General features: G+C 42.5%; 1 protein-coding gene across 4 annotated transcripts in view; it reads right to left on the reverse strand.

Annotated features, from left to right (window-relative positions):
• Positions 1–5,285: 5,285 nt before the first annotated feature.
• Positions 5,286–16,477, reverse strand: part of CD84 (CD84 molecule) — a 36,374-nt gene continuing 25,182 nt past the window's right edge. For 2 of the 4 annotated variants that reach the window (XM_024750672.1, XM_024750689.1), the window contains exons 3-8: positions 13,073–13,324; positions 12,556–12,675; positions 11,860–11,892; positions 10,523–10,620; positions 9,538–9,600; positions 5,286–7,826 (exon numbers count right to left, since the gene is read on the reverse strand). In XM_024750672.1, coding sequence (XP_024606440.1) covers positions 7,761–7,826; positions 9,538–9,600; positions 10,523–10,620; positions 11,860–11,892; positions 12,556–12,675; positions 13,073–13,324 — 632 coding nt within the window. In that variant the 3' untranslated portion in view covers positions 5,286–7,760. The remainder of the gene's footprint in view (positions 7,827–9,537; positions 9,601–10,522; positions 10,621–11,859; positions 11,893–12,555; positions 12,676–13,072; positions 13,325–16,477) is intronic. The other 2 variants (XM_024750696.1, XM_024750681.1) reach the window with 2 other exon arrangements.

The following is a 16,477-nucleotide window of genomic DNA, read 5'->3' on the forward strand; positions in this document are numbered from 1 at the left end:
TAGATGCATCATAAAATATTTGTGTGTTTACTTGCTGAAATGGAGCTTGTAGTCTCATTTCTTAGGCACTTACAAGGTGCGAACAATACTTGGAAATTTACAAATACATGAAATAAAAGGTAACATGTAGAAAGGATAAAATACCCTGTTACAAACATGGCACCTGGCTTCTGAAATAGGTTTAGCAGCATTTGCTACTAGTAAGCATAATCTTCATGCTTGTATTAATTAATCCAAGTTTTTGAGGATCCAAGGTTTATTAGGTACTGTGGACACAAAGAAGAGGAGAAAGTCTTCTGAGCCAAAACAATTTATTGACCAGTTGGGGAGACAGTTAAAAAAATGCCACAGGGCTTCCCTGGTGGCGCAGTGGTTGAGAGTCCGCCTGCCGATGCAGGGAATAATTATAAAAGAATATGATAAATACTACTATTATGCACTTATGTACTAAATGCTGCAGGAGTGTGAATAAGGAGCTATATATTTAGCTTTGAGTGGGAGGTTTTGGAAAGCTACACAAAGAGGGGATACTTGGTCTGATCCTTGAAATATGAAAGAGCCAGAGATGGAGTGGAGAGAAAGGCATTTCAGGTGGGGGACGCAGCATAGGCAAAGGCATGGGAGTGGGAAAGGATTTGGTGAGTTTATGGATACATGATATTCTATGTGGCTGGAGTCTAGGGAAGAGGCAGGTGAGGGGCCTGGAAAATCTGATAGGTTAGATTGCTAAGGAGTCTGGTCCCACAGGAAAATGAAGTGATAACTTCCATGTTTTAGAAAGGTTGCTCTTTGTGTGATAGCAGCCCAGGTAATAAAGGATAAAGGAATGAACTGAGAGACTGGGATAGAGAGGGAGGGTGTGTTTGAGAATTAGACAGATTGAGGAGACATGGTTGAGAAGGGCCAAATAGAGGAGTTGGAATTTTTTTTAAATTAATTAATTAATTTATTTAACATCTTTATTGGAGTATAATTGCTTTACAATGGTGTGTTAGTTTCTGCTTTACAACAAAGTGAATCAGTTATACATATACATATGTTCCCATATCTCTTCCCTCTTGCGTCTCCCTCCCTCCCACCCTCCCTATCCCACCGGCTAGGTGGTCACAAACCACCTAGCTGATCTCCCTGTGCTATGCGGCTGCTTCCCACTAGCTATCTATTTTACCTTTGGTAGTGTATATATGTCCATGCCACTCTCTCACTTCGTCACAGCTTACCCTTCCCCCTCCCCATGTCCTCAAGTCCATTCTCTAGTAGGTCTGTGCCTTTATTCCCATCCTATCCCTAGGCTCTTCATGACATTCTTTTTTCTTAGATTCCATATATATGTGTTAACATATGATATTTGTTTTTCTCCTTCTGACTTACTTCACTCTGTATGACAGATGAGGAGTTGGAATTGACAGGACCTAGTAGCTGATTAGATGTAGTGGGGAGGTGAGGTGATGGGAAGAAAGAAAGAATACTCGAGGATAAAAGATTTCTTTGCTTTGGGTGGCAGCTGACTGGTGAAGCAGTGAAGAATAGCAGTTCAGGACACAACCCCTGGAGTTGGAAGACTAGGAATTGATTCCTGGTTTTAATATTTGTTTGTCTGAGTTACTTAGCCTTTCTGTGACTCAGTTTCTTAACTTGTAAAATGGAGGATGATTGCAACTATTTTGGGGGTAGATAAGTTTTAATGTTTCTTATGGGCTTTAAATGAGTGAATACATATAAAACATCAGGGCGGGAATGGTACATAGTAAGCACTCAGTAAGTGTCAGCTATTATGATTTGGTGGGCCATTAACTAGCACAGTGGAAACAGACAGAAAGCAAGTTGGGGAGGTCAAGGAAAGACCTGTGAGTTCAATTTTGGGCACACTGAATTTAAGGTGACTTCTGACATCCATGCAGAAATGACCCATAAACAGTTGGAAATATAGATTATAAATTAGTGATTGAGATTATGTGTATTTTTAATAATTCCCTGACAGATAATTTATGTAATTATTTGCCTATGATAAAACCTCATAAGAAAAAAATCTCTATTTCCCACTTGCAAAGATATGGCCACTTTCAGGTCCCAGAGTTGATGCAGCTAAACCCAGAGGCTTGTGTAGGGCTATTCAGAACTGCCTGGGCAATCAGCCAGCAAGAATGATGATAATAATTATCATCCGAAGAGAGGATAGTTCTCTTATGCATCCTCTAAATAAATTTCTCAAAGTCTACAAGCCTCTAAAGAATGTACTAGTCATTACTTTGCTTCCTCAAATCAGAACTTCAGGACTTTTACTAATGAGCCTTTGTCAAAATGTATTAACACTTTAATATGAAAAACCATCAAGGGCTCCTCACACTTGGATGGAGGATCATTAAAATCTCAAGGTGCGTAGCTGTTTCTTAACCATGAACTAGTATAGCACAACTCCCCAGTTCTTACCTCTTCTGTTCCTGTTTTTCTTGTGGTGTAAATAGTGGAAATTTACACTGTGTTTTTCTCATTTTGTAACAACTCATCAGAAATGCTTAAGACCTGGATTCCTTGTTTGCTAGGAAACTAGCTCTGTCCAAAATGCAGAGAGGGCTTCTATCCAAGCTTCTTTAATGGCTGTTTCCAAAAGGAAAGCTGGGTGGTTATCCAGAGAACAATGGAATTAATATATGAACATGTTGACTTGGAGCTGCAGTTATTGTCTTTAAAATATTATTATATGTACATATTCATTCAACAAATATTTGTGGGCCACCTATTATGTGTCAAGCAAGGTGCCAGGTGTGTGATATACTTGAAGCAAAGTGCCAGGTGTTGGGAAGCCACAGCAGGTAAAGGAGGCAGCATGGTAGAGTGCAAGTACTTAGGCCTTGATGACAAGAAGTCCTGAGTTCAGATCCTGTCTTCCTAAGCTTACTGGCTTTGCTAAGGTATTTACTCCCTGAGCCTTAATGTAAACTAGAAGAGTTAATTTCTATTTTACAGCATCTAGTGTAGCAGTTGGTGTACAAAGTAAGCCCTCAATTAACTATTACAGGCTCCCTGCCCTCAAATAGCTCTTTATTTCCATCACTATTATTCAGACATAGCCCCTGTGCTCTCGCTAGTTGAGGAGACAGGTATGCTATCAGGTAATTAAGATGTAGTGTAATAAGTGAAATAATAGGAGCAGGTATTGAGTTGAGGATTGAGAGTTAAAAGTTTGATATACCATGTTAATCTAGCACAATATCAGATACATTTGTGTTGCAAGAACCTTATTTCATAATTTTGGTTTAGCATCTTATGATGGTTTCAGGCCTATAAGAACAGCTAATATAATGATCCAGGGTTTTATTGTGTGCAGGCACGGAACACCTCATTTAATCCCTACATCAACCCTACAAGGTAGGAGCCAGTATTATACCTATTTTACAGATGGGCAAACTGAGGCACAGAGAGGTTAAAATAACTTGCCCAAGGTCACATATCTAAGAAACCAGGATTCAGACCCAGGTACTCTAGCATCAGAGCCCACATTTGTGACCACTCATTACACTTTTTCCTATTGTGTCCTTAAGCTTCATTTTACAGCCAATAGGTATTGTCACTAATTACATGTGAGAAAATTTTACAAATCAAGTGAAATTCAGAGAAAATTCAAATAGAAGGAAAGTAATGGATCTTGAAGAAAATACAGCCCGGTCATTTCTTTTCTCCAGGAGTAACCATGAGAAGTGCTCTCTGTTTACATAGCCTGGACCAGCCAGGCTCCTTCCTATGCCCACTTTCCATAGGTGGCCCAGTCCAGATCTTCTCTTGTGGGCTGTGCAGTTCATAATGTTCTATAGCTTTAAAAAACTCTCATTTTAAATCAGCTTCACTTTCTTTTTCTGAGAGGCATTAACTCAGTTCCCTGGTAAAGCCCACGCTGACTTGCCAGGGAGTGTCCTGTCTTACCTCTGCTTTCCACTAGAGGGCCCTGCCCCTCAGATTTCAATTTCAATGCACATTTTTAAACTAGCACATCTTTGTCTGATACAAGATCCTCTCCATTGAAAGAATACTTTGATTTTATAGACCTGTTGTTCATAATCTAGGTTGTATGGAAATATGTGAAGGGGAAAATAAGATCACAGTCATTTTACAGAAGGATTATCTGAGAACTGAGCCCTTGGGAATGGGGTAAGTAGCTTACATCTTCATAAATCAGAAGACTCACAGGAAAGAATCAAACACGGTGGTCCTGAGTCCCAAAGCCCACTTGAAGAATTTCTGTGCACTGGTTCCATCCCAGGTTAGTTCTCCTGGAAGACCTAAGGAACACTTATCTCTGGTTCTTTCCTTTCTTCTTTCCTTTCTCCCTCTTCCTTCCTTCCTTCCTTTCTCCCCCTTCCTCCCCCCTTCCTTCCCCCTTCCTTCCTTCCTTCTTTCCTTTCTTTCTTTCCCCCTTTCTTTCTCTCTCTCCCTTTCTTTCTTTCTTTCTTTCTTTCCTCCCCCATTTCTTTCTCTCTCTCCCTTTCTTTCTTCCTTCCTTTCTCTCTCTCTTCCTTCCTTCCTTCCTTCCTTCCTTCCTTCCTTCCTTTCTTTCTTTCTTTCTTTCATTTTTCTTCCTTCCTTCCTTTCTTTCTTTCTGTCTTTCTTACTTTCTTTCTTTCTTGCTTGCTTTCTTGCTTTCCTTTCTCTCCCATCCCACCTTTCCACTGGAGTGTTAGTATACTAAGAATGTGACTGAGTGAGCACACCAGAGAAAGGCAGGGACAGCAGTTACAGAATGAAGATATTCAGGAGCAATCCCTCAACTCACATAAAAGAATACTTTTATTTTAGAAAAAACAGCCTGTTAGTGTGACTTTGGAACTTCTTCATCCTTTAGGACCACATCTTTTTATTTCCTCCTTCATACCCTTCCCTAGGGTGACTGCCTTTCACCTCTTCACACCTGGTTCATTGCATCACTTGATGTCTTAGCTGGTCTGTCTAACTCTGAAAATCTTCTCCCTCCAAAGTGTCCTTATACTAGGAATAGTCTCTGATGTCTGCCTCTTGATATGTAATGCTTGCCGTGATTTGATTCCACTGTGCTTATTGGCTCCTATCCATCAGTATTTCCAATATGTATCTTCTTTGCAACCTGGCTGGTCACTTTCAATTCTATTCAACAGCATTTATAGCTCACAAGCAAGGTACAAGACACCATGCTGGCTGGCGGTAGATGCAGAGATGAATAAAGCTATTACCTCTTCATGATCATGAAGTCATGGGCCTTGTCTTTAAGTAATGGGCAACATAGAGGGAAACAAATAATAATCTATACTGTAAGGTAGAATGAAATGAGTTTTAATGACAGAAAGACCAAAGGGGTGGGGGAAGGAGTGCAAAAAGAACCATAGTTAATTTGCCGAGTGATACCCAGGAAAGCTTCATAGATGAGGTGACATTTGAGCTGGGTATTGAAGGCTGTGTAAATGGGCAGGGGATGGGGGCATACATTCCAGCTGAGCACTGTGCCACACACAGGCAAGAGACTGTGAACATGCATGGTATATCTGGGGAGGTATCCCAAATACATGACACAGATCCAGTCCTTTTCTTTCTTTCATGCCTTCCTCACTTGGATGCCTTCTGTCTTCTTCATTCTCTGCCAAATTCCATCCATCCTTTGAGGTCCAGCTTCAGCAGCACTTCCTCCGTAAGATGTTTTCTGACTGTGCTAGCTCATGCCACTCTCTGTAGCATGTAGTTCAGAACTTAACTGTAGTACTTGTACTGTAGTTAGACCAGGGCAGACGTCATGCTCATCTTACTCTTTGGAGGCTTTGCAACCCCCAACACAGTGCTAATGAGAGTCAGGGCTAGGTGGTTCTATGGACCCATTAGTGGGGACTAACAACTTCATTCTGCCTAAATGCAGTTTATTTCTGCTATCCAGCCTGGGATTTTTCATGGGGTTTTAGGATTTAGCTGGTTATGCTTGCTAACACATAAGGGAAACAATTTTTCAAATGCTTACTTCAATGTTCTGCTCAGCCATAGGTGATTCCTCCTTAGTGTTGTCAGGGAAAGAGGGAGGGTCATTAACATCAGCTTGAACTCCATGACTTTCTGGGATGAGCCTTAGGAACTGAGGTGAATCCAATTTCATCACCTATACTGTCATCTACAAAGTTCCCTCTAGAGAATGACTGCTTCCTTCAAGGTCTATTGTTTTGATGGTTGGGTTCCCCTAAAGTGCCAGAAATATAGCTTAGCAATTCTTTTTAGAGAATGAGGTTACTGGCTATGGCTTCTACTTCTTTTTTTTTTTTGCCGTACACGGGCCTCTCACTGTTGTGGCTTCTCCCGTTGCAGAGCACAGGCTGCAGGCTCAGCAGCCGTGGCTCACGGGCCTAGCCACTCCGCGGCATGTGGGATCTTCCCGGACTGGGGCATGAACCTGTGTCCCCTGCATCGGCAGGTGGACTCTCAACCACTGCGCCACCAGGAAGCCCTGGCTTCTTCTTCTTGATGAAGCTGTTTGGAGTTTCTATTAGCCTGGTTCTGCAGAGAAACAGATCTAACAGGAAATAGCTATAAAGGAATTAACTCATGTGGTTATGGAGATTGAAAAATTCCAAGATCTGTAGTCAGCAAGCTGGAGAGGTGATGGTATAGTTCCGGTCTGAGTCCAAAGGCCTGAGAACCAGGAGAGCTGATCGTGGACATTCCAGTCCATGTGCAAGTCCTAAGGCAGGAGAAGACTGATGTCCCATTTCAAAGACAGGCAGAGAGAGAGAATGGATTTTCCCTTACTCTGCCTTTTTGTTCTATACAGGTTTTCAATGGATTTGGTGATGCCCACCTACACTGGAGGGGAAGATTAATCTGCTTTACTCAGTCTACCAATTCAAATGTTTACCTCTTCCCTCAAACTCACAGCCTGAATAATGTTTAACCAGATATCTGGGCACCCCATGGTCCAATCAAGTTGACACATAAAATTAACAATCACAGAGTGATATAGAAGGAAAACTTGGCCAGAAAAAATATATTATGAGGTTTCTGAAGTGGAGCTTGAAGAAAAATGCCCCAGCAGGCTAGTTCCTACAGAAAGAGCATTTTCCAACACTCTATTGGGAGACTGTGTCTGCACAGCTGAGAGCCACAACTCTGATGGCTTCCCATGCCACACAGTTACATAGGGTTGAACTGGTCCAGCCAGGTGTACCCTGAACAAAGTTTCCCAGGCAAAGGGACAAACAGAGGCTGAAATGCAGTACATGCCAAGCCATGTACTCAAGTGAGGGGCTCATCTGGCCAAGGTGCTGTGTGGACTTGGGGAAGCCATGGACCAGGGCTCCTCCCATATATTGTGAGAAGAGGCTCCTAAGTGGTGTGTCATGGCAGATTACAGGTGTGCAAAATGTGGATCCTTCACATATGGGGTTGCTGGGAAGAGTCATCACCTCTGGTCGTACACAGCCTCCAACCATGAGCAATCTTTACTGTTTACCCCATTGGGCCACAAAAATATTTTCTCCATGTGCTGCGATGTGAAGAAGGGTGGGAAGCACTGTTCCAAAGGACCTTCCTTGTCATTCATCAGGAAGGGAGCAATTTCAGAAAGGGCATGTATCCATTTGCTTATCTAGGCATGAGCTATGCCCAGCAACAAAGTGTTTGCTTCTTTGCTTACGTGTTGGGATCTGGTGATTTGCAATCTCCAGGTAAGATCTGGGCAGAGCAAGTCTAGGTCTGGAGCATCTGCCAGTAGGTATGGTTGTAGCTCAGTTTCCATGGGGAGAATTCCATCTGGGAGCCTAGATCACAATTTCATAGCTTGAAGTCCCAGGAGGTTTGCTGTCCTGAGTGTTGGTTTTCCCCATCTGCACAAAAGGGAGAAGGAGGACATGTTGACTGAAAGGGGCTGGTAGGGAATTCCAGTCCCACGAGGAGCCCTCTAGAGTCATGCAAATGGCACAGACCGATGCCTTAGATTTCCCTGGTTCTGGGGTAAACTGGGGTAGCAGGGCCTTGCCCTTTGCTGAGTCCCTCACCTCTGTTCCAGCCACCCAATTTGGAAGCCCTTGGGTAATCAACTTCTTAGCTTAGAAAAAGCAGCAGTAGAGAATGTGGATATCTGCACTGATTTTTATTATAGGCTTGAGGCAACATCCAGGCTCAAGCTACCCATGTTCCATGTTCCTAGTTCAGCCTTCATTCCTTCTGTACCCCGGTAACTGCACCTTGGCCTATATTTAGTGGTGAGTCACCTCCACTGGTGTCGTATGCTCTAGTTACTTAGAATACTGCAAACAACCCTCCCATTGGCTTGCAGAGTCCTAGGTTTTAAATTACACATTATCCAAATTAATAATTGTCATCCAACTTGTCTAGAGGGTTTACTTTGAGATGTCTCAATCCAAGAGTCCCTGATTAATCCCTCAAGTCTAGTCTTTTCCAGTTGTATTTTCTTCTCTGTTTCCTCCCACTCTCCTTCCAATCCTGGTTCAAACATGTGGACACCTTGCTTCCCGCTTCCTGCTTCTCCTTCCTTTTCCCTCCTCCTCCTCTTTCCTCACTCACCTCCTTCCTTTCCTTCTCCCTCCTTTCATCTCCTGATCACTGAGGAAGTCAAGGTCCTTTTATCTTGTTCTCCAGGACACTTGGCTTATCTTTACATTCAAACTGACCTGTGCATTGAGTTCCCTTACGACCTTCCTATTTGGCCAATTCATAGATGCCTCATAGAATCAGCTCTTAATTCTTATTCATGGATTCATTTGCATTCCATTTTGGTATCCCGATATTTCTTCTCACTCTTTATTTGTTATCATTATTATCCCTTTCCTCCGAGACTTCCGGGTTCAAATTTATCTTTCATGATTAGCTTCCTACCTATTAGCTCAGCTATTAAACAGAAATACTTCCAAAATATTTGATTCACCCAGATACCCCAGAGCTGTCCTTACTGTAGCAGAAATCAGGACCCTCAGACAGGGCCTCAACTCCTCACCAGATTCCCCAAACTGAAAGTCCTGTCAAAGATCAGGACTTACCTTCTCTCTTTGCATAATTGAGAGAAGGACACTGAGGCACAGGGAATGTGAGTGTCACTAGAGCTCTACAAATGGTTGGGCATGTTGCACACTGTGAGGGTCTGCTGAGGGAGCAAATGGGAACTGGGGTTCAGCCTGTGTTCTACTTGCCCCTGTGTTCTACTGTGCACTTGGTGTGGACCTGTGTCTGCCCAGCGTAGGGGGAAGGTGGGGGACACCTGCTTTCTAATTTCCACACTGTGAGCTAGCAATGGCCTTGGATGTTATAGAGGCTGGAGTTTCCACACTGTAGTTCAGAGGCCTAGGGGCTCCTGCATATAAAGTGTGGGATCAGCATCAAGGAGGCCAGCTTGTGGATGGTCATGGACCTGGGGAGTAAGGCTGTGTGCATGTGTGGAATGAGACCAAGGCCCTCAGCAATTAATCCTGAGAAGCATAGAGTCCCAAGGGAACCAGCTGACTGCTGGTTGATGGACAAGATACAGCAGAAAGGTTGGAATAGACAGGACAACAGGGCTAAAAATCAGGAAGTCTTTACCTTATCAGAGTACTGCACTATGGAATAAATCGTGTTCACTGGCTCCTCCTTGGTGGGGAGCACCTGTAAAACACCCATCTTCCCTCAGTGAGGGAGCCCAGGCAAAATCTTATGAGTCCCCCCTTCTTACTTCTGCTTCTGCCCATCAGCCCTCCCTGGTTGCACTTTCACTAGGTGGCCTCCTCTCCAGCTTCAACTTTGGTTCCATCCAGCTTTGGAGAGAATCAGGTTCAGGTGGGGGTGAGCATGGGACAGTTGGCAGCCATTGGGCAAAATCTTCAGGAGCCAAGAGAAGGGGTCAGACTGAGTCTTGCTTAGTCAGAATTTTAGCTTTCCATGGGCTCTATGGACCCAGCTGACCTATCAGTCCAAGTACAAGGCTGGATTTACCGGGCAGACCTCAGTTTCCCTTTCACTCCTTGGAGACTTTAGGAGACAGGCTGGTGGGGGCACAGAGAAAGGGAATACCATGTAGAAGCCTGGTTCAGGGTGGAGGTGAGGGAGAGACAGGCAGGTAAAAGGCAGGCGAGAGGGGAGGCTGTGGAACAGAGCAAAGCAGCCTGAGGAAAGCAAGCTGTTGCTACAGCCAGACCAAGAATTCAAGTTCAAGGGGACCTCTCTCAGTTCTGTGTCCTTGAACCCCGCTTAGCAACTTGTTCACCTGTCAGTGGCCACATAACAGCTTTCACCTCACATCAGGGACTCCCCTGTTGTGGGTCCCCTATAGAAGGTGCTTTGCTCTCAGTCATGACTCTCATCTAACCTGGAGTGAGGCTCTCATGTGGAAGCATGAGGCTTCAACCCCGGGAGGCTGTCATGGGGTGACACTTGACCACATTCTTGTCCTCATAGAAAGACTCATGGCATCATTTCCCTGACCTGGTATTTCCTGGTTGGACCCCGTCAGGCTCTTGGCTGTGCCTGCTGCCCATGACTCCCTGTCCTGGGGGCCTGTGGTGGAGACCCACGAGTAGCACCACCTCACCTTGGACTGGGGGATTTCATCATAGATCCTGAGCTCTGCTGTCTGGGTGTCTCTTGGAACTGTGACGTATGTGTATATTGTTTTCTTTGAGGCAGCATCTGTGTCACAAACAAACATAGAACCACAGTATGTGAAATGTGGATGAAGTTTTCGAGGTGATCTATTCTTTTTTTTTTTTTTTTTTTTTTTTTGGGGGTTTTTTTTTTTTATTTTTTTTTTTGAGGTGATCTATTCTAATGTTCTCTTTTTCAAATGAAGAAATAAAACCCAAAGAAGTTAAATGACTCCCATTCTCTTGAGATGGATGCTTGGATCCTTGACTGTCTTTTCCTTTTCTAGGGATGGCATGTGGTATGGGAGACACCTGGCTCAGGTTTCACTCAGAGCTCAGTGGGAAGTCTTTTCTGCTCCAAAGCCCACATTAGGGTAAAGAGATTCTCCCCAATCCCTGTGTGGGCACTGAAGGTAGCTTTTCCACACAGGGTCTTAGTGTCTCTGGCACTTAGCATCCACTACCTTGCATGGCTAGTTTTCTTTTCATGTGAGGGTCTTAATTTTTTGACTAGAATGATTCTCTCTAGTTATACACTGTGTTGGCCTCTTCTGGTGCACACCTTTCTTTTACCACCTCAATGTTAGACCTGTAGTAGATGCTCCACAAATATTTGTTGCTTGACTGATCCACAGAGTCAAAGATTTGTTAAGCTCTCTCCACATGCCAAGCAATGTATGAGGTCACGGAGCAGCAGACAAGAGAGATAAGTCCCTGCTTTTAAGAATTCGTGGGAATTCCTCCCAGTGTACTGCTTTTCTTTGCTCCTAACATGGAACATTTGAGGGTCAAGTTGAAAAGAGATAGCCAGAATTTGGGGCCTTCATATTCCAGGGCACCAACATATCTGCAGACAACAAGCCTGAGCTGAGTGATATTACAGCAGGTTGTGTGATTTCTCCCCATCATGAGGCCATTTGAGTTACAGTTCATGTCACAAACTCTCTGCCCCCAGAATGCCTCCTTCTGTGCCAAGACCAGGTTGGTCAATTGTAAGTATAGTATCTAACACTGACTGAGTACTTACGAGGTACCAGACACTGGGCCAAGTATTTTATATGTGTAATTCATTAAATCCGTTTAATAAGTATATGCAGCAATCCTATTTTTATGTATATTTTACAACAGAGAAAACTGAGACAGTGATAAAATAACTGGTAGTTGATAAATGGTCAAGCTGGCACCTTCATCCCAGACTGCCTGCAAAGTACAAGCTTAGGCTTAATCACTGTGCTGTGAATGCATCTCTTCCATCATACAGGAAAATTCGTGGCTGAGAACTTACCAGGGTTCTTACTGAAGATCTTCAAGTAGGAACCTGAGGAATCAGACACAAAGGAGAGTCAGGAACATGGAATCAGATGTAGAGCCTCGCTACATACAGGCTTGTTATTACGATTGGTGGGAAAGCAAGATTTTGGGTGGACACGGAGTTAGGAGGAATAGGAGGGTATAATGATCCCCTAGAACCCCAGATCAGGTTTTCTGAATTGAGAATGGTTACAATTACAGAGTGATCCAGAGGGACCCAAAGGGATCTAGTGACAACCATGGAATATAAAATTAGTACATGTCCCTCAATGACATTTCAAAGGTCACAGTTTTGATGGAATTGGAAGTGACCTTGGAGACCTAGTCCAAACCTCATTTCACATGTGAGAACACTAAGTCAGAGAGGTAAAGACATGCATCCCATGAAGCACTGCTTGTTAATGGCAGTGCTAAACTCGAACCCATGTTCTGGGCCCACGACATCTTGGTGATCCCAGTAACATATTTTGAAGACCATTCAGGGTAATGTTATATAGTCCTCGGGACCATCTTTCTGGGAGATGGTAAGGTGAGGGGCTGGGGATTTTAGGAAGGCTAATTCCCTGGAACAAAGGACATTTCCACCTCACCTTGGATAAATGACTTCAGTCCCAGGAAGAAGGAAGAAGGCAGGTGCATTTCCACATTTTAACTTCTGAGAAAATCTTACCTTGTCCTCTTTTGTGCAAAAGGAACAAAATCACTGAAGGTAGAATGATTAGAAGCAGAGAGAACACAGCCAGCCCACTCAACAGCCCAGTGCGGTGAGTATGGAGGCCCACTGCGATGTCTGGAAATAGAAGATGTGGTGAGACTTGACTCTCAGGAAATAGGCCTTAGAGGCTGGGCAAACTTGTCCACATTCAGGGGCACTCCCCTGAAGGACACTCAATATTGATAGAGGGGAGTGCCAAAGCTCAGAGGGAAACTGTACTTCCTGCTATTAAAGGTCAAGATCAGAAACTGAATTGGGGAGCTGAGCGGGGGCTGCCTCAGAACACCCTGAAATGCCCGGCATCACCCAGAAGGCTTTGGATTCTGTTCCAGGGCTTCTTGGGAAGAGAATTCCCCTGAGTCCAGCCCTGGTATAAGGGAGGCACTTTTCCCTGGAGAACTAGGGCTGATTCAGGCCTTGCAGCAGGTTAGAGTGTTCTGAGACTTCAGGAGAGATGGACAGAGATGGTTACCTGCACAGAGCTGCTGGGCAGAGATGGAGTCAGAATTGTTGCTGACAGGATTCCATGCTGTACACGTGTAAGTCAGCTCTTGGTTGTCAGGGGTCTGGAAGACTCGAAGAACATTGCCTTCTTCCCCCAGTGGACTCCAACTGTATGTCACATTCTTTTCTTCTTTCTCGACAGAACATGTCAGTGTGACATTGCAGGTGCTATTCACAGATGTCATTAAACTCTGAGTAATTTTTGGCTTCCCAAGCCGACCTATGAGGAGAAAACACATGAGCCAGTGGTAAGCTGGAGCTGGCCTATACCAGCTTGTGCGAGCCAACTGTTAAATTTTCAGAAATTTTCATGATGGATGTTAAAAACTTACAATGAAATAAATTATATTAAAAACAATCTAATAACTCTTTAAAACTTATCACTTACTAATTTTTTTTTGGACAATTTACTATAATCTATGCTCTAGAGGTTATTTACATCTATTGTATCTATCCCTTGTAATGATGTATCAATACAAAGTCTTCCCAACTCTGCAGGTCTTAAAATCAGCCAAAGTGGGAGTATTTACACCAAAGAAATTGGCAAATGCTGCAAACTAGGGCTTGACTTATTGTTTTCTTGATTGTCACACTAGACTTAAGAAAGCAATGGAGGAGAGGGTACTGAAGCAGATTAAAATAACAATGCATCCTGTCTGTAGCCATTATATTGTGAATAGCACACAAAAAATTAGAAATGTTCTTCCAGTATTTGAAAACCACTATCCAGTTCAGCAAAGAAGTTGCTCACGTCATTGATGAACAAGTGAAGTTCCAATATATGTCTTTGTTCAATCACTTTTTTCTTATTACTGAACTTAAATGAAAATATCAACCAATATATATGTTGGTTGTGTTTATCCACTCCTCATGTTGGTTCCTTCATCATTTGCAACCATATGTTGGCTAGGGATATAAATGCTCAACAAAGCATTTGAAAGGGGGGAGAGCTTCAAGATGGAGGAAGAGTAAGACGTGGAGATCACCTTCTTCCTCACAAATACATCAGAAATACATCTACATGTGGAACAACTCCTACAGAACACCTACCTATTGAACGTTGGCAGAAGACCTCAGACTTCTCAAAAGATATATGTATTTTTTTCCTTTTCCTCTTTTTGTGAGTGTGTATGTGTATGATTCTTGGTGTGATCTTGTCTGTATAGCTTTGACCTAGGGTTCTGTCTGTCCGGTTTATTTCTCTTTTTTTTTTTTTTTAGTATAGATTTTAGTGCTTGTTATCATTGGTGGATTTGTTTTTTGGTTTGGTTGTTCTGTTTTTTCTTTCTTTTTTTTTCTTTTTTATTACTTTAAAATTTTTTCTATTGTTAATAATTATTTTTTATATTAATAACTTTACTTTATTTTTTCATTCTTCCTTTTTTTCTCCCTTTTCTTCTGAGCTGTGAGGCTGACAGGGTCTTGGTGCTCCAGCTGAGTGTCAGGTCTGTGCCTCTGAGGTGGGAGAGCTGAGTTCAGGACATGGGTCCACCAGAGACCTCCCAGCTCCATGTAGTATCAAACAGCGAAGGCTCTCCCAGAGATCTCCATCTCAATGCTAAGACCCACTTCACTCAACGATGAGAAAGCTACAGTGCTGGACACCCTATGCCAAACAACTACCAAGACAGGAGCACAACCCCATCCAGTAGCAGAGAGGCTGCCTAAAATCATAATAAGGTCACAGGCACCACAAAACACACCACCAGACACAGTCGTGCCGACCATAAAGACAAGATCCAGCCTCATCCACCGGAACATAGGCAGTAGTCCCCTCCACTAGGAAACCTACATAACCCACTGAACAAAACTTAGCCACTGGGGACAGACACCAAAAACAATGGGAGCTACGAACCTGCAGCTTGTGAAAAGGAGACCCCAAACACAGTAAGTGAAGCAAAATGAGAAGACAGAAAAATACAGCAGATGAAGGAGCAAGATAAAAACCCACCAGACCAAACAAATGAAGAGGAAATAGGCAGTATACCTGAAAAAAAATACAAAATAATGATAGTAAAGATGATCCAAAATCCTGGAAAAAGAATGGAGAACATACAAGAAACATTTAACAAGGACCTAGAAGAACTAAACAGCAAACAAACAATGTTGAACAGCACTATAAATGAAATTAAAAATTATCTAGAAGGAATCAATAGCAGAATAACTGAGGCAGAAGAATGGATAAGTGACCAGGAAGGTAGAATAGTGGAAATAACTACTTCAGAGCAGAATAAAGAAAAAAGAAAGAAAAGAATTGAGTATAGTCTCAGAGACCTCTGGGACAACATTAAAGGCACCAACATGCGAATTATCAGGATCCCAGAATAAGAAGAGAAAAAGAAAGGGACTGAGAAAATATTTGAAGAGATTATAGTTGAAAAGTTTTCTAATACAGGAAAGGAAATAATCAATCAAGTCCAGGAAGTGCAGAGAGTCCCATACAGGATAAATCCAAGGAGAAACATGCCAAGACACATATTAATCAAACTATCAAAAATTAAATACCAAGAAAAAAATATTACAAGCAGCAAGGGAAAAATAACATACAAGGGAATCTCCACAAGGTTAACAACTGATCTTTCAGCAGAAACTCTGCAAGCCAGAAGGGACTGGCAGGACATATTTAAAGTAATGAAAGGGAAAGACCTACAACCAAGATTACTCTACCCAGCAAGGATCTCATTCAGATTCAACAGAGAAATGTAAAGCTTTACAGACAGACAAAAGCTAAGAGAGTTCAGCACCACCAAGCCAGCTTTACAACAAATGCAAAAGGAACTTCATTAAGCAGGAAACGCAAGAGAAGGAAAAGATGTACAATAACAAATCCAAAAACAATTCAGAAACTGGTAACAGGAACATACATATGGATAATTACCTTAAATGTAAATGGATTCAATATTCCAACCAAAAGTCATAGACTGGCTGAATGCATACAAAAACAAGACCCTTATATATGCTGTCTACAAGAGACCCACTTCAGACCTAGGGATACATATGCATTGAAAGTGAGGGGATGGAAAGATATTCCATGAAAATGGATATCAAAAGAAAGCTGGAGTAGCAATTCTCATATCAGACAAAATAGACATTAAAATAAAGAATATTACAAGAGACAAAGAAGGACACTACATAATGATCAAGGGATCAATCCAAGAAGAAGATATAACAATTGTAAATATTTATGCACCCAACATAGGAGCACCTCAATACATAAGGCAAATGCTAACAGCCATAAAAGGGGAAATCAACAGTAACACAATCATAGTAGGGGACTTTAACACCCCACTTTCACCAATGGACCAATCATATAAAATGAAAATAAATAAGGAAACACAAGCTTTAAATGATATATATATTAAAGAAGATAAAC

This window comes from Neophocaena asiaeorientalis, unplaced genomic scaffold (genome assembly GCF_003031525.2).
Source record: "Neophocaena asiaeorientalis asiaeorientalis breed wild unplaced genomic scaffold, Neophocaena_asiaeorientalis_V1.1 scaffold315, whole genome shotgun sequence".
Lineage (NCBI taxonomy): Eukaryota > Metazoa > Chordata > Mammalia > Artiodactyla > Phocoenidae > Neophocaena > Neophocaena asiaeorientalis.